At 44.7% G+C, this 25,394-nt stretch overlaps 1 protein-coding gene across 2 annotated transcripts in view; it reads right to left on the reverse strand.

Annotated features, from left to right (window-relative positions):
- Window positions 1–24,105, reverse strand: part of CACNG7 (calcium voltage-gated channel auxiliary subunit gamma 7) — a 46,347-nt gene extending 22,242 nt beyond the window's left edge. For both annotated transcript variants that reach the window (XM_087947922.1, XM_026677587.2), the window contains exons 1-3: window positions 22,192–24,105; window positions 12,616–12,854; window positions 8,141–8,245 (exon numbers count right to left, since the gene is read on the reverse strand). In XM_087947922.1, the coding sequence (XP_087804048.1) occupies window positions 8,141–8,245; window positions 12,616–12,811 (301 nt within the window). In that variant the 5' untranslated portion in view covers window positions 12,812–12,854; window positions 22,192–24,105. The remainder of the gene's footprint in view (window positions 1–8,140; window positions 8,246–12,615; window positions 12,855–22,191) is intronic.
- Between the last annotated feature and the right edge of the window lie 1,289 nt (window positions 24,106–25,394).

Genomic DNA, 25,394 nt, shown 5'->3' on the forward strand with positions numbered 1-25,394 from the left:
ACACTTATCACCATTGCAGTATCCGGGCACTTGGCAACTGCCATGCATTTATGAAAGTCGCAGCATTCCCCCTCATGTGATCACCACTTGTGACTTTCCCAGTTGGCTTCTGACAAGCAAAGTCACTGGGGAAGCCAGCAGGAGTCACAAGTCACAATCAGATGACACCTTACTTAACAACTGTGGGTGAATTGCTTAATAACCGAGACTGGGACTGCTGTCACTAAGGGGGGCAATCGCCTGGTGTTTTGTTTAATTGCCTTGGTAATTACTTGGTGACAGAGTTTCTGATCCCAATTAATGTCATTAAGTGAGGAGTGCATGTAGTTATTTGGATGTTTTGCAGTCTAAGTAGGATATTTGAACCTGTTGTGGGCAGCTTCTAGATTTTGCTCGAAAATATCCTCAAAGTTCTTCTTTGTCTATATGGAAGATTGTCTGCACCTTGGTATGTTCCTGTTTTAGCACTTTCTTAAGTTTGAACCCAGAGCTAAGTCGCTGCCCCTTCCCCACTCAATCCCAGATCCACTCGATTCCTATTAGTGGTTAACATTACCGGTAATTCATGCCACACCCATTAGATCTTGGGAGCCTGGTGAGTCCACTGTTGGGAACCTGGCTGGTACTCTAAAGCTCAAATTAATGCATTGTACTACCCACCTCTTCTTCCAAGGCCCCCTTTATTGTTTTCAACCTCCAACAGAACCATGTACAGGTTTTCTTTTGTTTTGCCACGCCCATCCCATTTTCTCCACAAAAATAATTGCCAGCTTGTTAACTCTTCTGGAATTCTTGGATAAGAATTTATAACGGAGCCTTCTGCAAGGCTCCATTAATCATCTCCTTTTTTGCCAAGAAAATGGCCCATATTAAGAATACTTGATATATTTTGAATTAGCAATCTGGGTTAGATTTTACTAATCCCTTAATAAGAAAATGGGGGATTAAAAACAAACAAACTTTGAAGCAGCAATCCTATGCTTAGGATTCATGATTCCTGGGTGGGTGGGAGAATACAGTTTTAGTTAATAAACCAGAATCCGAAAATTTTCAACAGAGGTATCCTGGGACGAGGGCTAATGTCGAATTGAGCATCATGCATCATAACATTCTGTTTGTACGTGAGAGGGATGGAGATTCTGTGGCACTATTTATTGCTCCTTGCATGGAATCATTTTGACAATATTATCACACTTTTTAGGCAGAATGGGAAATAAACTGCATGTCTGTGAAATCAACAGATGTTGAAACACTGCTGCATTCTAGAAAAGTTTAGCCTGATTAGTTGATCGTCTACACAGGGGCGTGAAAAAATACACCACAAACCAATTCCCATAATTTGGATGCAGTAACTTAGCAAAATGTGGAAAACAGGATTGATATAACTATTTGAAGTAGCTGGTTGTTGGACTTTACCTGAAGGAAATACAGGGGCATTTGGGAAGAAGACAGTTAAAGCCTCCAAAGTAGAAAATATTTTAAATCTGTTAGCACTTAGAACAAGGTAGCCATTAATGCATTGGGTACCATTTTGCTCTGCCATGACTTCATGACACTGTCCACATCTCAATCCCAACCAATATCTGAGACAGTTTCAAGTCAACCTTAGATGTTCCATTTGGTGCTTTCACTCTTCTCCCAGCATAATTTTTGCTATGGGGACAATCTGGAATGATTCATTGAGAAGATGGTTGCTAACTTGGTCAGGGGATGAGACCCGCTCAGCTCCTATTGACCATTTTAGACTAATGAGGATCTTGTTGGTTGTGGGAACCTGCCTTTCATAACCAGTGTTAGACTGTCAACCTAGAAATCTGGCTTCCGCAAAGACATTTTTCCAAAACATTGTCATATCTTATGCTGGCCCCTTATAAACGCACCAGAAAGACCACTAGATCTTTGCTTGAAAACAGGTTTAGCGTCCTCTTAGGGAGAGAGATAATTCTGTCATGCATAAAAGGTTAATTTAAATCAGGAAATAAAACTGGCTCCTCCCAGTCATATTTTTGTGTTTACGTACGTTACAGATTTTGCACAGCTTTGGCTTGGTTTTGCAGGGCTATACCTTGTATTTTATTTGACTTTCTTTTTCTTTCTTTTTACTTTAGTTGATGGGTAGGGCGGGCCCATTTTGCTGTAATCTGACCAGTGGTGATGACTGTTGTTATTATGTGCAGGGCAATCATAATTGCATGTTTTGCACCATTATCTACTAGCCCAGGGATGGGCAATCGTGGTTCCTTTATGCCCTGTGGACTTCAACTCCCAGAGTTCCTGAGCCAACATGGCTAGCTCAGGAATTCTGGGAGTTGAAGACCATAAGGCATAAAGGGGCTATAGTTGCCTACTCCTGCTCTGTCCAGTTCTGGCTAAGGCCAGCGACGGAGTCAGAACTGGATTTATTAATCATTCTTAATCAATTCGCCTTGCAGCCCTAGTAGAGAATAAAGTTTATCCATCACTTCCTTCCATTTCACCCCTCTCCCCAACTCATAAGCAGGCCTTTTGTCTTTCATTCAGACTATTTTCAGACAGGGGTTTAGCACCCTCTCGGAAAAGTGGTAGACCCATGTTCAGAAATAGGCCGAGGGACACGTCATAAGCCTGGGCACCTCTGCCAGTGTGCCAAATATGTCATTTCAGGCACATTCTTATGTGCTCAAGCCTGCCTCTTTTTTAGGGAGAGTGATTGTTGTTTTCCTGCCAGCAGTTTACTTTTGGTGGGAGGAGAAAATGAACTTTATTTATTTTTATTTAATTTACAGGATTCTCTTCTTGAAGCACCTTACAAGTTGGGGAAATCAGTCAATTGCTTTTCTTTAAATTGCCCGCCCCCCCCCCCTTTAAATCCCTATGGATAGCAACCATTGATGGTTTTGTTCCGAAGGGACTAAGCAGGGATCAGCAACAAGGGGAGGCACAATTTTTAGACCTTCTCTATCTCCTTATGACTACCAAAGCCAGTGGATGTCTTCCTGCCAGTGAGTAATGTTAGGGGTAAAAAAAACAAACCCAATCGCTCCTCTTACACATATGTAAAAGGGGTGGTGCTTTGATGACAGGATTATGACTGCCATCTTGGTTTTTCTGATCGCCTTCATGCAGACCCCAATCTCTCCATTGGAAAACGATCGGCTTGACCGAGATCACCTTAGTTGCATTGACAGCTGAGGCGAGATTTAAAGATGCCAGACCTCAAGCCCTTAGGCTGAAATGCTCTGCACATTTATACAGGTCTGCAACTTCAAGCAGAAGTCTTCAGATTTGTGGCCTGTGAACTCCTTCCAGCCAACCTAACCAGGTCGTTTTTGATGGTCTGCAATCATAGAGGTAGTCCTTAGTTTATGACAATTGAGGTCATAATTTTTGTTGTTAAGCTAGGTGGTTAGTAAGTAAGTTGCACCCAATGTTATGATCCTTTTTGCCATTGTTTGTTAAGCGAATAACTGCAGCTGTTAAGTAGATTGTGTGATCATGAAACAAATCCAGCTTCATGATCATTGGCTTTGCTTGTCGGAAGGCAACTGGGAAGGCTGCAAATGGGAATCACATGACCCCGGGAAGCTGCAACCAGGGTAAGGGGTTGCCAAACACCTGGATTTTGATCATGTGACCAGAGGGATGCTACAATGGGCGTAAATGCGAGGACCGGTTCTAAGTTAGTTTTTCCAGTGCTGTTGTAATTTCCAATGTAATGTACTATTGTAATTTCAGTTGTAAGTTGAGGACTAACTGTATTTAAAGGTAAATGTTTCTCTATCAGTCATGCCCAACTCTCCGTTTCTTAGCTGAGGGAGCCATCGTTGTCCTAAGACAATTTCCATGGTCATTGCTGCAGGCCAAAGGTGCACAAAACACTGTTACCTTCCCTCTGAAGTGGTTCCTATTAATCTACTCCCATTTGCATGCTTTCAAACTGGGAAGGAGCTGGGCCAAGTAAACGGGAACTCACTCCATTGCGTGAAGCGTCGGGTCTCAAACCCCGGCTGTCAGCTCTCAAGATGACAAGCTCAGCATCTTTAACCACTGAGCCATTTTGTCCCCTTAGCTGTATTTAACAAAGTATAAAATGGGAATATGACACTAGCAGCTTCGCCTGACCCTCCAAGTCATTTCCATAATCTGCCAGCATTCTAAATATACTATAAACAGGGGTGGCTCGAAAATGGGGGCACATGCAGAGAGGGTGCTGATAGAAGAGGAAGTGTCAAGGAAAAATGCTGCCCCCCCCCCTGCAGAAATCCAAATTTGACAGTGACTTCATGGTAAACTGGGTTTGTTTGGCTCGCTGCTGCTCAGCTAGCCTTGTCCTGATGCTGCAATGCTTGTTGTACTCACACCATCACTCATGCAAGCTCCGACTTACATCACACACACACCCTTTGCACTGACCCACAACTCTCAAGCCATCCCAGAGGGTTGAGACAGCCACAGTAAGAGAGGGGGGGAACCACAAGAGAGCAGAGGGACCAGATCCACTAGGACAGATGGATGGGGCACACTTGCTCACCGTCAAGTGGAAGTCTGCCCTGCTCAGATCCAGACATCAACTGAATCTGGGTTGGGTAGATGTCCTAGCCCACCAATTGAAAGGTGGCCAGAGGCAAAGTTTGGTTTAATTACCAATATGATGCTCAGCATTGAAACCTGGCTCCATTTTTTTATGAATTGATTGACTTCTATCCCGCCTTTATTCGTATCGAACTCACAGTGGCATGCATACTCTGTGCTTCCTGAGTAGTAGGTTGGGCTGAGAGGAGGGGGACTGGTCCAAAGTCACCAAACTGGCTTTCGTGCCTAAAGTGGGACTAGAACTCATAGGTTGCTGGTGATTGGCTCACCCCACTGGCTTTCATGCCTAAGGTGGGACTAGAACTCATAGGTTGCTGGTGATTGGCCCAAAGTCACCCCACTGGCTTTCATGCCTAAGGTGGGACTAGCACTCATAGGTTGCTGGTGATTGGCCTAAAGTCACCCCACTGGCTTTCATGCCTAAGGTGGGACTAGCACTCATAGGTTGCTGGTGATTGGCCCAAAGTCACCCCACTGGCTTTCATGCCTAAGGTGGGACTAGCACTCATAGGTTGCTGGTGATTGGCCTAAAGTCACCCAACTGGCTTTCATGCCTAAGGTGGGACTAGCACTCATAGGTTACTGGTGATTGGCCTAAAGTCACCCAACTGGCTTTCATGCCTAAGGTGGGACTAGCACTCATAGGTTGCTGGTGATTGGCCTAAAGTCACCCAACTGGCTTTCATGCCTAAGGTGGGACTAGCACTCATAGGTTGCTGGTGATTGGCCCAAGGTCACCCCACTGGCTTTCATGCCTAAGGTGGGACTAGCACTCATAGGTTGCTGGTGATTGGCCTAAAGTCACCCAACTGGCTTTTCATGCCTAAGGTGGGACTAGAACTCATAGGTTGCTGGTGATTGGCCTAAAGTCACCCAACTGGCTTTCATGCCTAAGGTGGGACTAGCACTCATAGGTTGCTGGTGATTGGCCCAAAGTCACCCCACTGGCTTTCATGCCTAAGGTGGGACTAGAACTCATAGGTTGCTGGTGATTGGCCTAAAGTCACCCCACTGGCTTTCATGCCTAAGGTAGGACTAGCACTCATAGGTTGCTGGTGATTGGCCTAAAGTCACCCAACTGGCTTTCATGCCTAAGGTGGGACTAGCACTCATAGGTTGCTGGTGATTGGCCTAAAATCACCCAACTGGCTTTCATGCCTAAGGTGGGACTAGCACTCATAGGTTGCTGGTGATTGGCCTAAAGTCACCCAACTGGCTTTCATGCCTAAGGTGGGACTAGCACTCATAGGTTGCTGGTGATTGGCCTAAAGTCACCCAACTGGCTTTCATGCCTAAGGTGGGACTAGCACTCATAGGTTGCTGGTGGTTGGCCTAAAGTCACCCAACTGGCTTTCATGCCTAAGGTGGGACTAGCACTCATAGGTTGCTGGTGATTGGCCTAAAGTCACCCAACTGGCTTTCATGCCTAAGGTGGGACTAGAACTCATAGGTTGCTGGTGATTGGCCTAAAGTCACCCAACTGGCTTTCATGCCTAAGGTGGGACTAGCACTCATAGGTTGCTGGTGATTGGCCCAAAGTCACCCCACTGGCTTTCATGCCTAAGGTGGGACTAGAACTCATAGGTTGCTGGTGATTGGCCCAAAGTCACCCCACTGGCTTTCATGCCTAAGGTGGGACTAGCACTCATAGGTTGCTGGTGATTGGCCCAAAGTCACCCCACTGGCTTTCATGCCTAAGGTGGGACTAGCACTCATAGGTTGCTGGTGATTGGCCTAAAGTCACCCCACTGGCTTTCATGCCTAAGATGGGACTAGCACTCATAGGTTGCTGGTGATTGGCCCAAAGTCACCCCACTGGCTTTCATGCCTAAAGTGGGACTAGCACTCATAGGTTGCTGGTGATTGGCTCACCCCACTGGCTTTCATGCCTAAGGTGGGACTAGCACTCATAGGTTGCTGGTGATTGGCCTAAAGTCACCCAACTGGCTTTCATGCCTAAGGTGGGACTAGCACTCATAGGTTGCTGGTGATTGGCCTAAAGTCACCCAACTGGCTTTCATGCCTAAGGTGGGACTAGAACTCATAGGTTGCTGGTGATTGGCCCAAAGTCACCCCACTGGCTTTCATGCCTAAGGTGGGACTAGCACTCATAGGTTGCTGGTGATTGGCCTAAAGTCACCCAACTGGCTTTCATGCCTAAGGTGGGACTAGAACTCATAGGTTGCTGGTGATTGGCCTAAAGTCACCCCACTGGCTTTCATGCCTAAGGTGGGACTAGCACTCATAGGTTGCTGGTGATTGGCCTAAAGTCACCCAACTGGCTTTCATGCCTAAGGTGGGACTAGCACTCATAGGTTGCTGGTGATTGGCCCAAAGTCACCCCACTGGCTTTCATGCCTAAGGTGGGACTAGCACTCATAGGTTGCTGGTGATTGGCCTAAAGTCACCCCACTGGCTTTCATGCCTAAGGTGGGACTAGCACTCATAGGTTGCTGGTGATTGGCCTAAAGTCACCCAACTGGCTTTCATGCCTAAGGTGGGACTAGCACTCATAGGTTGCTGGTGATTGGCCCAAAGTCACCCCACTGGCTTTCATGCCTAAGGTGGGACTAGAACTCATAGGTTGCTGGTGATTGGCCTAAAGTCACCCCACTGGCTTTCATGCCTAAGGTGGGACTAGCACTCATAGGTTGCTGGTGATTGGCCTAAAGTCACCCAACTGGCTTTCATGCCTAAGGTGGGACTAGCACTCATAGGTTGCTGGTGATTGGCCTAAAGTCACCCAACTGGCTTTCATGCCTAAGGTGGGACTAGCACTCAGCTGGTTTGTAGCCCAATACAAACCTACTTAGGCAAATGCTATAGTTTCTTATGTGCACCCCAGCCATAGGGGGCTTAGTGCCCAGGTCCGTGATGCCCCTTGTGCACATGGCAGGTTTCTTTCAAATGCTATGGACAAACCATTGACAAAGCAGGATTCAACCTAGAAGCTGTGTCTGAAAATCCAGCGGGTTTGGAGGGGAAGAGATGCTCTCCTGCCACGCTCTGTCAGTTGCCCATGACTTGCCAGTTGCCTTGACCTGTTTCTACTGCTATTGGACAGTTAGGGAAAGGCCAGGCAGGGCAAGGAAGTTGGTGGTCTCTCTCTGTCTCTCTCTTAACTTTGCTGAGCAGGTGGCAGCAAAGGGTTAACATAATACCTTTGGTGTTTGTGGTTGCTAAAATCTTGGAAATGATAGAGATGGGTATCTGATAAAATAAATAATGGCAAGGAATGCATTAATGCATTACAATAAATAATGACAAGGAATGAGATTTCTGTTCTTTAAATGGAAAGAACCTGCATTTTATGTGTGAGACTTTTCAGGCAATGGACTTGCAATTGTGAGAATGGCTTTAAAAATGAAACAGGGGGGGCCCCTGAGATATAAGTTAGAAACCTGGGGGGGTATATATGGGTGCACAGGGACCTACTGTAGGTAGAGCATTAACTTTTTCCTTTGGCTGCTGTGCTGAATTGGCTCACTTCTCCAATATTAACTTAATATTAATTTATCCATTGTTAATTCTGGGAATCATATCAAGTCTAGATGTCTTGTCTACTTACTGAGGATATTTTCTGTGTTCTCCGTAACAAGGGGCCCTTCGGGATCAGGGTCAGGCCTTGGCTCAAGGAAGTACTCGGAAGCCACACAGCTGCCTTTTTTCTGACCTAGAAAGAGAGACGACGCATAAAAATTCAGACAGCAAAAGTGGCCCAGATTGGACAGTGTTTCTGAACCTCAGCAAGTTTAAGAAGTGTGGACTTCTACTCCCATAATACCCCAGCCAGCACAGCTGGGGATTCCCAGGAGAATTCTGGGTATTGAAGTCCATACCTCTTAGTTGCTGAGGTTCAGAAACACTGATATAGGACCCTCAGGGAAGATATGGTGCCTTTGTAGAAGGAAGTCCCAAATCTACCATGTTTCTCCTAAAATAAGACCCGGTGTTATTGTTTTCCTTCCAAAAGAGGCATTAGGTCTTATTTTCAGGGGATGTCTTTTCCACTGTCTCACCTCATGGTGGCACTGACAGCCCTGCCCACCAGGAGCCCACGTGGTCTCTGCCAGCCCCTTCTTCTGCAGCCACTTGCCGGGAAACACCCCACTGGCTCTGGATTGATGTGTGTGGCACCCCCGACCTCCATTTCACTGTCAGAGGCCTTTCCTGAAGACCTCTGATTGGTGAAACGGAGGCTGGGGGGCACCACATGTGAGTGGCAGCAAGAAGCCGCAGAAGTGGGCCAGCAAGGTGAGGCAGGTGTTGGGATGTGAGAGGCATGGTTGCAACTGTCCTAAGGAAAGCAGATGCAGGCACATGAGGCAACTCCAACTCTCCATCCCCACTCTAGCTTGATTTTTACCTGTGCCTCGCCCCACCTTGTGTAACCAGGTGCAATGGAGTGGGCAGGGATTTAACTAGGAATTATTTTGGGGGGTTGGGCTTGTATTGGGTCCATGTGTAAAAATCAAGCTAGGTCTTATTTTGGGGGGAAACACGTTATGTAGTCACATACATTTCCATTCAAACAAGCCACTTCTGTAAGATAAGGCAGTTCAAAGCTAGTACCAAGCAGGATGCCTCTGACCATTTCCAAAGCCCCAAGCTAGACTAGAAAGAAGGCAGTCAGCTTTTGTTCTGCTGTCCAGAACATAAAACGGTTATGGTCCTACAGCCCCAAGAACCATCCTGGAGGAGATGTAATTCTTTTCTTTTACTATTTCATCTTGGGATAAAAATTAACCAATGGCCCCAATATGTGCACCTCTATGGATAGGAGAGCAGTAAAGGAGGTAGTCAGAGACAAGCGGGGATCCTTTTTAGTGAGTGCCATGAAAGACCAGATCCTCAGATCCTCTTGTGAAAGTCCAGTTGAACTGATTTATTGCAAATTATGTCTACACACAAGAATCTTCTCAACTAACAGTTAATATCTGTTTGGGTTAGGGCCAATAATTCAAGGAAGGTTGGGCTTTGTTCACTTATAGCAATAGCACTTAGACTTATGTACTGCTTCACAGTTGCTTTTACAGCCCTCTCTAGGTGGTTTACAGAATCGGCATCTTGCCCCCAACAATCATTTTACCCACCTCAGAAGGATGGAAGGCTGAGTCAACCTTGAGCCTGGGAATATTTGAACTGCCAAATTGCAGGCAGCCGGCAGGCAGCAGAAGTAGCCTGCAGTACTGCCCTCTAACCACTGTGCCACCACAGCTCACTTTTGTTACGTAGGGGTTCTAGACTGGTCTCTCTTTTAACTCCTCCCCCAGGTTCTGCCACTCCTTGTCCTTCCTGGCAGCTGATTCAGCCAGTTAACCCTCCCGTTCTACCAGCATGCAACAGGAAAGGCCACTAGGAAGGGCCCTGAGTCAAGGAACAAGTAGCCAAAATCCCACATTCCAAAGGAGCATCAGCTACCGTGTTTCTCATATAATAAGGCCGGGTCTTATTTTTTTTTGAGCCCCGAAAAAATGGCTAGGCCGTCTTTTTGGGGGGTGACTTAATTTTTTCCCCCCTTGCATCTTCGGGCGGGTGGGCGGCAATGGCTTGGATGTTGACCTCAGCGTTGGTGGGGCACTTCGTATTGGGGTCAACACAGGCAGCACCATATCCAGGTGTGCAACAAAAGTACTTCCTAACGGCAAGCCCCCCCGCCATTCCCCCCCCATTTCGCATGTTTTAATATAGGCCTTAATTTGGGAGGAGGGGCTTAATTTCATTTCATGCCTATAAAACATGCTGGGACTTCCTATTGGGGGAGGCCGTATTGTTGGAGAAACAGGGTATGACTATGCACTGCTCTGTTCATGAAATCTTATAGTTCAGATGTTGAACCAGCACTGGAGATTCAAGTTCTACTTCCAACCGTGAGAAAGTTCAATGGGTGACCTTGGGCAACTCATTCTTCCATCACCATCTCATAGGGATATTGTTGTGGAGAAAAAGATGAGGAGAAACTAAAGGGCACAGACTTTTGAGCTCCAGGATAACACTCTAACAAGGAAATTAAGACATGTCTCTTATGTGCACCTGTTTATTGCACTACCTTAGATGTAATAAAGATATATTGTCACTACCAATAACATTGATTGATTGATTGATTATATGCCATCAAATTGTTTTAAATTACTGGGTGTGGATGTGTGCATGTATGCATGTCTACACACACACACATACACACACACACACACTAAAGCTCTCATTCCTGTAACCTTTAACTGAGCAAAACACTGCCTCGTAGGGCAACAATTTTTGAACTGAGGTACTTCAGACGGGATAGCTTTACAGAACGTGTCCAAAATCTGGGGCCCAGGACTCCCATGCAAATGAAATTTGGCAGATTTTATAAAACATTTTATGACACAAAAAATAATCATAAAACAGTTTATGGTGCAACACAAAATGTCACAAAACATTTCCTGTGGTGATGTTTTTGATTGTACTATGTACAGTTCAACCTGGTCTGTTTTCAAGACAGACGCACCTCTGAATGCATTTCCTTAATGAAGGCAGCGCCTTAGGAATTCTCTCACTGTTAAAAACTCTGAAGAATCTGGTGAAGAAATGCTTCTGAAAGGATGGCCCAATGGGTCACAGAGTTCCTAGTATAGGTAGTCCTCAATTTACGACCCACCACAACTAAGCCCAAAATTTCCATTGCTGAGCAAGGCAGTTGTTAAGCGAGTTTTGTCCCATTTTATGACCTCTTTTTGCCACAATTGTTAAGCAAATCTCTGCAATTGTTAAGAGAATCAGGCAGCCATTAAGTGAATTTGGCTTCCCCCCCACTGACTGTTTGTTGGAAGCTGTCTGGGAAGGTTAGAAATGGTGACGATGTAACCACGGGGCCTTGCAACTATCATAATACATGCCAGTTGCCAAGCAGTCAAATTTTGATGATGGGCTGCAATGGTTGCAAAGTGTGAAAACTGGTCATAAGTCCCCTTTTTTTTCAGCGCTTCAGTGGTTGTAAGTCAAGGACTATCTCTATGCATGTTATTTTATGTATCTAAGTCAATGTTTCTCGGTCTCAGCTATGTTATATGTGTGGACTTCAACTGTCAGAATTTTTTAGCCAGTTGGCTGGGGAGTTCTGGGATATCACACGTCTTAAAGTTGCTGAGATTGAGAGACGCTAATTTAAATGTATTTTTTGGACAGTCTGCAGCTTTCACCAGACCGTCAAAGGGATCCATGACACAAAAAGGATAAAAATCCTTGGCTTAGAGGCAGGAATACAGGGTGATATCCTTGCATAGGAAGGACAAGATAGTTAAATGTGCATGGGTGAATAGTTCAGTTGCATAATTTAAACAAATGCAGTATTTGTAAATGCTGCATTTGCAATATTTCTAGCATTATTCAATGAAAAGAAGACAAGTAGACCTTTTATTCCAAGACCCTTAATGAATTCTCCTTTTTTGGAAATAATATACCCCTAAGTCAACTCTGCCCTGCCTCCCCCGCCTGATGAGCTTAGCTTGGAATTCAGAGCCAACTTTTAAAGCCAAATCTAGATGAATGACAGCTCTCTGAAGAAGTTTGTCAAGAGCTGAGCTGCAGACCACTCCAGACCTTCTGGGAAGAACCCCATTTCTTGCGTTTCCACCTTGCCCAGTGATTTCAACTTTGCATGTAGTCAACCAGAATTAAGTTGACTAGAATTTACACAAATATGAATTTTGCCCTTCACACAAGGCATTGTTTTGCTACTCTAGCTATCAAATGTTGATCTGTTGTGAAATTACCAGCTAGGCTAGAAAGAAGGGTCAAGCAAGAGCCTAGCTTGGAGTCTTTCTACAGCTGCAAGCAGCATAAGCTAGTCCTCCCTCAAGATCCATGAAGCCTAATCTGGTTGTTCTCAAGACAAGCTGATTAGTGAGATGCTTACAACATAGGTGGCAGAAGATTATAGAGGAATTTAGGAAATGAGGAAGCTTGACTCCGGTTTAGTCCTGAGGTCCTAAGATCGAGATACTGAGATTGGTCCTAAGAGGCATAAATGAAAGCAGCATGGGAGGAGAGTCCTCAGGCCCTTACCTGCAAAGAAGCAAACCCTCCAGAGGCCAGCATGGAGTGCCATGACTATTTCCGTGGTCTGGTTTTGCGGAAATACAATCCCTTCCTCCATGAACAGCCAATAGTCAGTACTGACAGCAATGCCCACCAGGAGCAGCCCGCACGCTCCAAAAACACTAGACAGCAGGGTCAGGGCGCGACTGCTGCAGTTACTCATCCTAGGTAACCGAGAGAGCGACTGGCCAAATGAGCGCAAGGACCTGGAAAGAGAAATAAACTCCAATCAATCCAAAACTCCTGGGGGGTACTAAAACCGAAGCAAACAGGCAACGAACAGAATAACAAGAGTTGGAAGGACCTTGGAGGACTCTTGTCCAACCTCCTACTTAAGCAGGAGACCCTATGGCATTTCAGACAAATTCAGACAAAAACCCTTGTGATTTTTACCAGAACATTTGTTGCCTGTTTTTGAATCAAATGTGTTGGTTCCCAGAGACCTCCAGAACTGCTGGTTCTCAAATGCTTTTATGCTGTCTTGGATCATTTGAGCATGCAGGGCGACCAAATTCATTAAAAAAATTTCCCCAGGCCCCAAAGGAGCCTGATACTGAAATTCTGAAAGGATCTTCACATTTTTCCGACTTGGAAAGGTTGAATATTTTTGACCATGAAATCCAGGGGAGTGGTAAAGTTTCCTTTTGTAATATGTATTAGAGCAGGTTTCCCCAAAGAAGGGAAGCCTTGATGAACCAGGATTACAAGTCCCATAACTTCTAGCCCGTCAGGATTTGTATTTATCAATACAGGGTGTAAAAATCGTATGCCAGCATTTGGCAAGAAAATACTTGGAATGGCTCCATGTGGTTTGAAATCTCTTCTTAGGAACCCGGATTTCTGCCTCTGGTTTCTTATTGTTCTCATGTGCCAGGAATTTTAGATTCTAGTCTTGCACATTAAAGTGACAATTTCCTCCCATACCAATAAAACAGAGGAATTATGATTGCTTGTATTTAGCCTAACCAATTTTCTGACATTATGCAAGTGTCACACAGGAGTCATTTTCCAACAGAAGATTTCTTCTTTTTTAAAGAGTAATCTGATATCTACCAAGCTTTGCTATTTAGCCCATGGCTGGCTCTAAATTTGGCAAAGTGTTTATGGATGAGGCTTCACAACTTTGGCTGGTCATGATAGTTGCAGTGGTACTGACAACCATGCTGCACTGAATAACATCAGGCAACTAGATCTGAGAACACTATTTTCTGATTTCTTAAAATGTTTTTAACTGCTGTTTAGGTGAGAGCCATTGTGGGAAAACTAAATGTGATTGCTGGATTCAATAGCTGGATGTTGACTAGAATATCTCTTACAGATATAAAAAATAGCATTTTACCAGTATGCAACATTGTGATAATAATTTTGTCGCACTATCTTTGAAAAATGTTGTCTGTCTGTCTGTCTGTCTGTCTGTCTGTCTGTCTGTCTATCTATCTATCTATCTATCTATCTATCTATCTATCTATCTATCTATCTTGTATATCACCCATCTTGTCAGAGGAGATTCTCTTAAACAAATCTCTCTCCCAAAAGATAGGAGTCTTGTTGGACCCTATGTAGAAAACACATTCCTCAAAGGATTGTAAATAGTGGTAAAATGATATATATGGAGAAGACCCTAGATTTCTTATAGTTTTTCTGAATATACAGTATGTTCAAGTACAGGATATATCATTTTAGTCTTTTATTAACATAAACACTGCAGGACCATTTTAGTTCATTTTTGTTCCAGCCAATAAAATAATCAATTCCTGTATAGCTGATATTGACCAATCCAAAGATAAGCCATGTTCCTGAATCCAACAGTGTGCAATACAGCAGAAAGGATCTGAACTGTGAACTACCATATGTTGTCCTTGCAGTTTAGCTCCTGGGCAAGCTTGAACAACAAAACCTCCTGAAAACCTTCTAAGAACACAGATGGTAAAGGTGAAGAGAACACAGTATAGTTTTCATTTTTTTATCAAGGTTTTCACCCCTTAAGGAGGATATTAAAGACCAGAATTTGAGAGCAGTGTTTGATTAGTGTGTGGGAAGACAGGTTTCACACTCTATTATAAAAATATTTTTGCAGAGGGTTGGTGGACCAGGACAAGCAACAGAGTTTGATGTAACTTGGCACAATCTGCTGAAATTTAGTCCAATAAGAGGATAATCTGCCAAGCTCAACCTTCCACTGTTTCTGCTCTTGTTCCTTGACTTACTTACTTTCTCCAGAAATGTGAGCCATGACAAGAGTGAGTAAAAGGAACTTTTTTCCACTTAGCCTCCTTCTAAAGGTGGAAAGAAACCACCAAGGAGAACCTGCCCAATTTCCTCTTCCCAAACTTTCAGCTGATGCTTGTCAGGCAAAGATTAGGACCATAAATTATGTTGCAATTCAAAAAGAGTTTCCTGCTCAAGCCTATACACAAGAATCTAATTAACTGAAGTTTAATTCTATATTGGTACCAAATAAGGGTCAATGGAATTCAAGAGGAGTTGAACTTGGACCATTTATGACAACTTATTGATTCTAAACTGATGACGTGCTTAGCTCTGCCCCCCAGCTCTGCTTGCTCTTCTCCTATACACTGGAATTATTAGGGAAGAGTGTTTGTTAACAGTTCGATACAGAATTTCTGCCAAAGATCTATCTGGTGATTTGAAGATAATAGGCGAATACCACGTTTTTTCTTTCTACTCAAGATCATGTCATAAGATGCACTTCTTTGGATCTGCATTACTGCATTTCATGCTTCATATTCAGAGAGTAGAAACACCACACATGCTTAGTTTCCCTTGAGATATTATGCGTCTGCAACCTGACAGGAACAACTTGTGTTCCAGACATAAAATATTGATTCTAGATTTCCTTCAACTATCCCGGTTTTCATCTGCCACATTTTTAACATGCTTCTTTCTCCTCTCATAGCATCCGACAAGAATTTCAAAAAACAGGATTTCTATTTCTCTTATAAATATTTTATAGTTTTAGCTATATAAAAATGCTTTTAAGAAGTTTAATCTCTTTGGTTTATTTCTCTTTGTAGAAGGTGGAGACACAGAAAAGTTATTTTCATGGAACATTCTTACCCATGATTAACTGAATCGTGATTTTCTGGATTGGGCCAAATCTGGGATTGGATGGTATTCTGGATTTTGTTTACAGAAGATGGAAATTTAAGATCTTGCCGACTATTTTTGTGGTTCAATGTGCCATATGAAAACAGTCAACATATAAGTGCCACATATTCTCAGGCCCCTGAGAGTGCAGGGTTTCCCAACCTTGGCAATATGAAGATGGGTGGACTTCAACTCCCAGAATTCCCCCGCCAGCATAACTGCACCAATCTCCTTCAGTGATGTGGACCAGGTTCCGCGCCCCGTTTTCCTCAGTACCTGCTTATTGGTTATCCACAAATATTACCAAGCTTTAATTTTTTTTTCTAGCACAAACTTATAATTCTCCTCAGGATGTAATTTTGCACTTTCACATCTAATATCATCCCCACTTGCAATGCAGTTTTCAGGAACTTTTTCCTAGCTTGTATCTACTGGGGTTTCTAAGTACCGTATGTTTTTCTTTGGCCATATTTGTGCCATGGAGATAACCACCACTCCTCCCCAGGATATAATTATCTGTTATCATATGTGTACCTAAGATAGAAAAGTAGCATTTGGGCTGGATAGAAGATAGAGGACCAGGGGAGAATGGCAAAGAATCCAGGCACAAACTGAGTTGCAGCCCCCTTGAAGGGACTCGAGGATGAACCTTGTCTGTACAATGGCCCTACTGCTTTCTTATACATTGTTGATAATTCCTGGCAGTGTAGTGTTATCCCAGCTGCTAGCTGAGAAACTTCATCTGATGTCTCCCATCTGCAATGGGTTTATTTTGGTTACAGAAGGTGACACAATACCCAAACCATCCTACACAAACCCTGTTCCAAATCAGCACATACACGCACACGCATATAACACAATCAGGCACATAACTCTATGTGTGCGTGCGTGGAGCAGTATATGTGTGAAGAAAGAGGGGGATTATATCAGCTACTGAGAAAAGGGATGTCTATGTTTATAGCCAGAGACCAAGGTATGGATTAACAGACAATTAAGTTCATACACACACACATACACACACATACTTCAATGCAGAGGGATGTTTAAAGAGATGGATGATACTTGGGAAGATAGCTTTTTCATTATTTTACAAGTAGGTTACAAGTAAACCAAGGAAATCAAGAATAGGCATCTCTTAAGATTACTGTCTCTTTACTTGTAAAGAGACAGTAATCTTAAGAGATGCCTATTCTTGATTTCCTGTTTTGCCCATTGCCATTCCTGGATAACTAGATGATTGTAGTGGAAGACTAAAAGGTAAATATTTAAGAGAATATTGGGCACTTTAGAAAATATCTGGAAATACAATGAATTAGTCATACAGATAGTCCTAACTTACAACAGTTCATTTAATGAATATTCAAAATTACAACAGCACTGAAAAAAGGGACTTATGACCATTTATCACACTTATGACAGGTGCAGTATCCCCCATGGCCACGTGATCAAAATTCAGATACTTGGCAACTGATTCATATTTAGGACAATTGCGATGTCCCAGGATGATCACTTTTTGTGACCTAAGCAAAGTCATTATGGAAGCCAGATTCAATTAACATTCGTGTTACTAACTTAACAACTTTGGTGGTTCACCTAACTGTGGCAAGAAATGTTGTAAAATGGGGCAAAATTCATTTAACACCTGTCTTGATTAGCAACATAAATTTTGGGCTCAATTGTAGTCATAAGTTGAGGACTACCTGTGTTGCGATACCTGTATTGTGGCAACTGTGAGACCGAAAAAGATGGCTTCAGCCAGGTTCACTTCAGAGTTGACAGTTGACAGAGTTGACAGTGTTACTTACTGTTAGGGTTTTTAATAATTACCTACCTGTCTGTTAACCTGTCTTCTCTTACAATTTGTTGTGTGCAGTTTACTATTTTCTATGTGCAAGATAGGACAGATTAAACATTTAAGACGCAAAACATACCCAAAAATGCACTTGTCTTTCACCCATATACCAGTCCTTGTGATTAAATATTACATACATATGGTTTGTGCATGATGTTAATTACCCATGATCTATTTCTCCATGATTTGTCACATACTGTGCTTGACAGAATTCACCCAGCAGACTAAGCAAAACATATGCACAAGATCTATTGACACAAAAGGCAAAAAAAACCAAAAACCTAGCACATGGAAATGGACTGGGAACTATGCCACCTTCCATTGGACATTCATCACTACTGTAAATGTTGGCCTACAAAAACGTGTTTTTTTTCACACACTACACCCAGCGGGATATGTTAGCACAATTAAATACACATTCTGAATGGCAAGCCATATACTTGCAAAATTCTGGTATCCATATGCAAGAAACATTGATCCTGTGCTCAAGTAACCACTTTAGAACTACGTTTGCCCACAGTTCTGTTAGACCTCTCCAACTGGATACTTCCCAGATTTGTTCATCTCTCATTGGTCCAACCAGCAAGGTTGCAGGACATCAGATTGGGGAAGGGGACTTCATATTGGAGGGACTGCTACCAAGAAGAAGGGGCAACCTATTTTCCAAAATACTTGAAAGCAGGACAAGAAGCAATGGATGGGAAACTAACCAAGGAGAGAAGCAGCCTAGAACTAAGGAGAAATTTCCTCTAGTGGGAATAATTAATCACAATGGCTCACCTTCAGAAGTTATGGGTGCTCCATTCCTGGAAGTTTTTAAGAAGAGACTGGGCAACCATTTGTCTGATATGGCATAGGGTTTCCTACCTGAGTTGGACTAAAAGACTTCCAACTCTGTCATTCTGTTATATATTTTGAAAGAATGTGAGACTTTAGTGCCTTTGACTATTACCTTTCCAGAGCAAAAAAAATATCAAGATGTTATTTCAATCAGTGAAAATAATATGGCAGTTAGGCCAAATGATCTGCTTGGCATGGACCAAGCCATTTGTCTTTAGTGAGGGCAGCCATCTTTGCCAGCCTCACTTTTGGTTTTCAACAGCAGCAGAATCCACAAAAATGTAACAAGTGAAATCCCTCCTTTTTTAATAGAGGGAAAAACTAAGCTAAGTGAAGCCAAGTGATGCTTTTCAGAGGTTTTGAGCTACAACCTCCCTCGTTATCAAACAATGCTGGATAGGGCTAAATAAAATAAATAAAGACTTTGAAGTTGGGAAACACTTTTTTTTTTTTAAGGAGAAAGAATTTCAAATCTGCATCCAGTCACTAATGTCGCTGGATAACTCAGCCTTACCCTGCTGAGGTGAATACCGGTATATTGTGCTGAGCCCCTTGTTTGTGTGATATAATCAGAATACAATTAATGTAAGCTTGTTTCACAGATCTGTTTTTAGAATAAAAGGGAACATACCTAGCCTAACCCATCTGTTCTCTCCCAAGCTTTGAGAAGATGGGTTGTATCTGTAACACACTAGATGTGCAGGATACGTCTCAGGGATGTTAAGGGACCCCAAATGAATTTTTACAGGACTAATTATTTTTTGGGTTGTTGTTTTACTTCTCTATAAAGAAATGGCATGTGGAAGTAGAAAATCCAATTTCCATTTTACCCGTTGATTTCCAAACTCAAAATGATAAGCTCCACGTACAAGAAAGCATAAATGCCATTTTGGACTTCAAATCCCAGAATTCCCTAGCCAGCATATCGGCTGGGGAATTCTGGGAGTTGAAGCCCATTTGTCTTAAAGTCACCAGGTTTGAGAAATACTGATTTAAGTCTCCCCTTTCGCCCTAAAGAACACCTGTTTGTTCACCAGCTTGGTTTATTTATGCCTTGACATCAGATGGGTCAGATAGGTAGAGCTGAGAATCCCCAAATTAGCAAATAAGCCTTGGGGGAGTATGGGGGTGTCTAAGTATTGTGCCTGATAAAGCCTTCCTCACCTTAACAATCTTCAAATATGTCAGACTACAGGTGGAATTTTTATATTTAAATATACTGCTTCCCACTCAGAGCAAGGTATAATATTTAAGTTGAGTGTCTCTGTAAACGTTCTACAATAAATGAACAGCAAATAAATTTCAATCTTCCTACAGAAACCATTTCAGCCTATCCAAGAAGCTCAGTGAATTAGAGTCTTCTTTGTTTAAGACCAGCAGTCTAGCCACTATGCCCTACTACCTCCCCCACAACCCGCTCAGCACCAAGGGAGGCATAATAACATTTCCTCCATCATCCCTTTCACTGCCCGATGCTCCAACTCGCAGCATACTACTATTATTGTAGGAATGATGCTGTGCCTGACACAGATTCACAAAGGTAGTAAAATTAGCTCTCAGCCAGCCTGCCTCCTATTTGGCTCTTGTGTGCTATGCCAGTCTGGTACTGATCTCCATCCCATCCCACCACCAGGAGCTTCTCCTTCCACCCATGGCTACATCAGCTTCACCTATCCAGAAGCCCATAGCCATATCACCTCTAGGATTACCTGAGGGAGTCCTGGTCTTCTTTTGTGTAAAAGCACCCAGTCTCTAACCCCCAACTAAGCACCAGGTAGTACGTTACCATTCAGAAAATTGATGTTCCTCTGCTAGTGGGGAGAACCTCCCCCATAACCCCACCAAGGCAGAAGGACAGAAAATTCACATGGATGCCTGTCTTGAAGGAAACTTCCCTATAAAAGACATTCTTCTGAAGAAGGCAGTCAGCCAAGGAGGAGTGGGAAATATGCTAAGCTTAAATTCATCAGCATATCCAGGACAGGGGGCGCGCGCGCACACACACACACACACGCGCACACGCACACACAAAGATCACCCTTGTTCACTGTATAATGTGGGGATCAGCCTCGATAAATCATACGTGCCTGTAAAAGAATATTAATAGGGGGCAGTGGAGGGGTGGGGTTTACCATAACCCCAGTGTTTGAAAAGATATGTGTAATGTGCGAAGACAAGGAAAATAGGAGTTAAGAAAAATCATTGCAAAAATATCAGGGCATCAGGAAGAAAGACGTACAATACCCTCTGCGAAATTATTCTGATAGGCAGATTAATGCTTGGAAAAAATTGAGGGGAAAACCTTCTCTATCAGTTTCTTAGTCACATGCATACACACACACACACACTCAGACACACACAGCATAATAGTGCAAGCACCCCCAATCTTGTATTCTTCAAATGTGTTTGGACTACAACTTCCAATATTCCTGATGATCAGCCTCCATGATTGGAATGATGATCATGGCAGCCCAACCAATATATCTGGAGGCTGGAGAAGGCTGCCCTGATGTATCATCCAGAGAAAGGTGTTAAAGGTTCTTGCATCCTCCCTTAGCCTGTCCTACTAAACCTGCACGACACACTAACACAACCTCAGAAGCAGGCTAAGCAGAAAACACTACAAGAAACCAGTCTCATGTTCTGTCTGAAATCACAGATTGCCTGCCTGCCTATCAGTGAGGAGCTAAAGAAATCTATGTATGACACCAATTCTCTCCCCTGTCCTAATACACACACACACACACACACACACACACACACACACACACACACACCCCTAGTGTTGCTATGCTCTTGTAGCATAGCAGATACATCCTATCATTCTGGCCCTAGAACACCACAATAGAAGTATGACTCTCAGACAAAAAATCTCATGCTCCTGACACATTGATTATCTTTCTTGCCAAGATGGGGAAAACAATAAAGGTATTTACAGCAGCATCAGCATCAAGTTGATGACAATTGGTCCAAACATGGTTAAAAAAAAACAAAACAATAAAAATTTGCACTTGTCCCAAGAAGGCAATACGCGTGTAGTGGCAAAGAAAGTTGCCACCTGCAGTATCCCACAATCTTAGACTGGTGATTATTATTCCAATAATTACCTGCCTTGTACTTCAGCACCCACTACCCAAAAGCAGACTTAAGACAACTCTGTAAGCATATAGCATTCAGCCACACACTTGCTATCAAGAAGGAATTAAAAGGTGCAGATTTTTCAAGTTGAAGCCAATTCCTTTAAAAAAAACAAAACCCCAAGGATTCAAGACCCCAACCATTACACACCTGCCACATACCTAGGTAGTCCACAACCACCATTGCACTGTTTAGTGTGAGAAAGGCCACAAACTGGTAAAGCAGCCGAAGTTGTACAAAGTAGCAGTCACATCTGGACGAATCAGCCCCAAAGGATGAAATAAACAAGGGGATTCTTTCCTAAAATCAGCAAGGGCTGTGGGGTGGAGATAATGGGTTGCCGATGGCCCCAGTTTTTCCAGTATATACGGAACTCTGGTCTCTGTAGTTCTGCCTGGCATGCTGGTTTATGGAATGACACCGGGCAGGCTGCATAGTTCCAAGGCATGAATGCAGAGGGGCACGCACGCACTTCCCCCTCCCCCCGCCCCAGAACCAGCAGGGCCCGGGGGAAGCCAGCTCAGGGAAGGCAGGCAGTGATTCTCAAGTAATAGGCTTGGCCGACCATGGCAGGGATCGGCCGGAAGGGCAGCCGCTCGTCTCACCTTGCGGTTAGAACGCCGCGGGGGCTCCGGATTCCTTGCTCGCCTTCCCCCGCACCTGCATCGCTCCCCTGCTTGTTACTTCGCCTTGTTTTGCGCTCCGACGTCGGCGGCGACCGGGGAGGGGAGCAGGTTTGGGGAAAACCGCCTTTTCCCCCTTTTCTGAGAGGGGAGGCGAAATGGGGGACCCCCGGCTTCAAGGGCCGGCCCTCTGCAAGCCTAAAGGCCAGGGGTCTATTGCTGGACGCCCCATCCAGAAGTTTGCTTCATTCCAAAGTGAGGAAGAAGAAAGAGTGTATGAACGTGTGTGTGTGTGTGTGTTGTGGGGGGAGAGAAGGAGAGGACGGGTGCAGCGTTTCGAAAGGGCGACGGAATAGAAAAAGGAAACGCTGCAGCAGTGGACAAGCGGGTGGTAAATCTCGATTGGGGAGCTGGAGAGAAGGAGGGAGGGAGAAGGAGGGTGGAAGGAAGGAAGGAAGGAATGCAGCAGCGGGCAGGGAGGGGGCAATGACAGAAGGGGAAAGCAGTGAAAGAAGGCAGGCAGCGGCTAGGAAGAGGCGGCGGTGGGTAGAGAAGGGGGACGGCTGCAGCAGCAACGGCGGCAGCGGCAGACGAAAGGCTGGACGCCGAAGAGGGGACCGCTGGAGGACGAGAAAGGGGGTGCGAGGCAGGAGAGTGGAAAGAAAGAGGAGGGAAGAGAATGAATGCAGCGGGAGGAGGGGGCTAGGGGAGCAGCCGGGAAAGCCGCCTCAGCGGACGGAGGAGCGACAAAAGCCGGCGCCGAGCAAGCAAGGTTGTCGGCAGGCGTGAAGCACCAGAGAGGGCGAGGAAGGGGACGATCGCAGATGGTCCAAAGGGAGGCCAAAGCGACGCAATTGCTAGGGGAAGGAGAGGGAGAGCGAAACGTAAGAGGAAGAGGAGAAGGCTGGGCGGAAAACCGGAGAGAAAACCCAACAAGCCTCCAAAAAAATCGCAGCAGGGGAGAGAGGGGGAAACAGCCGTCTGGGGAAACCACGCGCGCGCGAGAGAGAGAGAGAGAGAGAGAGAGAGAGACGCAAAGAAAGACAAAAAGATCAGAGGATGGAAATGCCCAGGCCTCTACGAGCCACAGAGCTCCCCGTTTCTTGACAGCATCCCGCCGACGGATGGCGAGGGAGAAAGAAGGCTCGGCTCTTCTCAGCCAGTGGCCGTAGCGGTGAGCGAGAGGGAGCTGAGCCGCAGCGGGGAGGGACAGGAAGGCAGTTGCCGCCGCCGCTACCGAGCTTGTCCTGGGGGCTTCGATCGGGCACTGGTGCCGCAGTCGGCTGCCGAGAGGCGGCTGGGCTGTCTGTGAGTCGGTTCCCCCGCTTTTTCGCGCACACGTACACACACACACACACACACACACGGGCGCGCGCGCGCGTGCTCACAGACCAACACACATACACACACAGACCCACACACCCAGGAGGGAAAGCACTGGGCGCCCCCGCTGCCAGATCCCGCTGGATCACGGGATCCGCTTGGCTGGGAACTGACGAGGGGCGAGAGGAGAATTCACAATCACCCCCAGCTCAGCAGCACCCAGCCTGGCTCACTGCAGCTGGCCGTGATGTCAGAGGTACCACTCTTAAAGGGACCGACAGACCGGCTGGCCCTCGCAGTTTTGCCCGCTCAGCCGGTGTCTGACTCGGTGTGCGTGTGTATGCGCGTGAGCGCGCGGAATTGGGGCGCGCGTGTTGATATGCGAGTGGCGTTTGGAAAGGATCTAAAACGAGAAGGGTACGCAGGACGACAGAGCGTCGTGGTGAAGGGAGAGAGAGGAGGTCCCAAACTGAGAGAATCTCACCGGATTTTGCCCATTGACTCACGCTCGTTTAATGGATGCGACTGCTCAGCTGGATCGTTCAAGAACTACTGCTGTGAAAATGTAAACGTCCGGGGATTCTGATTTGTGTATATTATATAGATTTCGTGCCTGTGTCTGTTTGTGTCCTAACTTGCCAGCCATCCTGAAGTTTCGGAGTTAGGTCGGCTACGGCTTCCCAGACCCCACATCACAAGCTCAGGGGAGGGGGTGCGTGTGCATCCCTGGGGGGATAGGCAGACAATTGAAGTGAAAGAGCGATTTCGGGCAGAGAACCTTTTAAACACTCGAAAAAGGTGTTAATTAACCACCAAACAATTAGAAAATATCAAAAGCTGGACTGAACGTTTAAATAACCTTTGAGAGGAAATTCTTGCGTCCCCTAACTCCATCAGTCTGATCTTTTTTTTTTTTTTTGGGGGGAGTACTGATATTTAAAAGACCTGGGTGGCTTTTAAGATTCCCCCCTTTCTTCTTCGTATTTCATGTAAGGGAAACAATGGGGAGTGCCCTCAAATTTTGCTTTAATTGTGTCTTTGTTGTTTCATTCACAGAACTTTAGGGGAGCCCCAGATATTGTCTACCATCCTCACCCCACCCACCCCTGTCTCTCACACACATAGAGGGGGTGGGGTGGGGAGATTGTCCTATTTATTACAGTTGAAACTCTGAAAGTGCAGGAAAAAAGCAACAAAGATGATTGGAGAGCTGGAGACTAAAATGTAGGATGATACCCAGTTTGCAGGAACTGGGTATGTGTAGTCTAGGGGTGAGTTGATAGGTTTGAGGGGTTATCACACAGAAAAGGGGGTAAGTCTATTCTCCAAAGCATCTGAGGGCTGGACAAGAAGTAAGGGATGAAAACATATCAAGAGATCCAACCGAGAACTAAGGAGAAGTTTTCTAACTGTGAGAACAATTAACAAGTGGGACATCTTGCCATCAGGAGTTATGGTACTACTCCATCACTGGAAGTATTTAAGATGAGACCGGATAGCCATATATCTGGAATGGTATGAGGTTTCCTGTTTGAGCAGAGAATTGGATTAGATTAGAGGACCTCAAAGGTCCCTTCCAACTCTATTATTCTGATCAGGAAAAGGAGAGTGGATGGGGATTAATAAAGAAAAGCCAGAAGCACAACATACTTAATAAGAGCCCTCTGTCTTCCCCATGGAGGGGAGATAGAGGTTTTATATAGGTAGTCCTCAACTTACAGTTGTTAAGTTAGTAACCCAGTTGTTAAGTGAATCTGGATTCTCCATTGTCTCTGCTTGTCAGAAGGTTGCAAAAGGTGATCACTTGACCCCAGGACACTGCAACTGTTATACGGTTACTTCATTATAATTTTTATTGCTAG

Source organism: Notechis scutatus, chromosome Z (assembly GCF_049901735.1).
Source record: "Notechis scutatus isolate UNSWTSFEM ecotype Mainland chromosome Z, rNotScu1.2, whole genome shotgun sequence".
Classification (NCBI taxonomy): Eukaryota; Metazoa; Chordata; class Lepidosauria; order Squamata; family Elapidae; genus Notechis; species Notechis scutatus.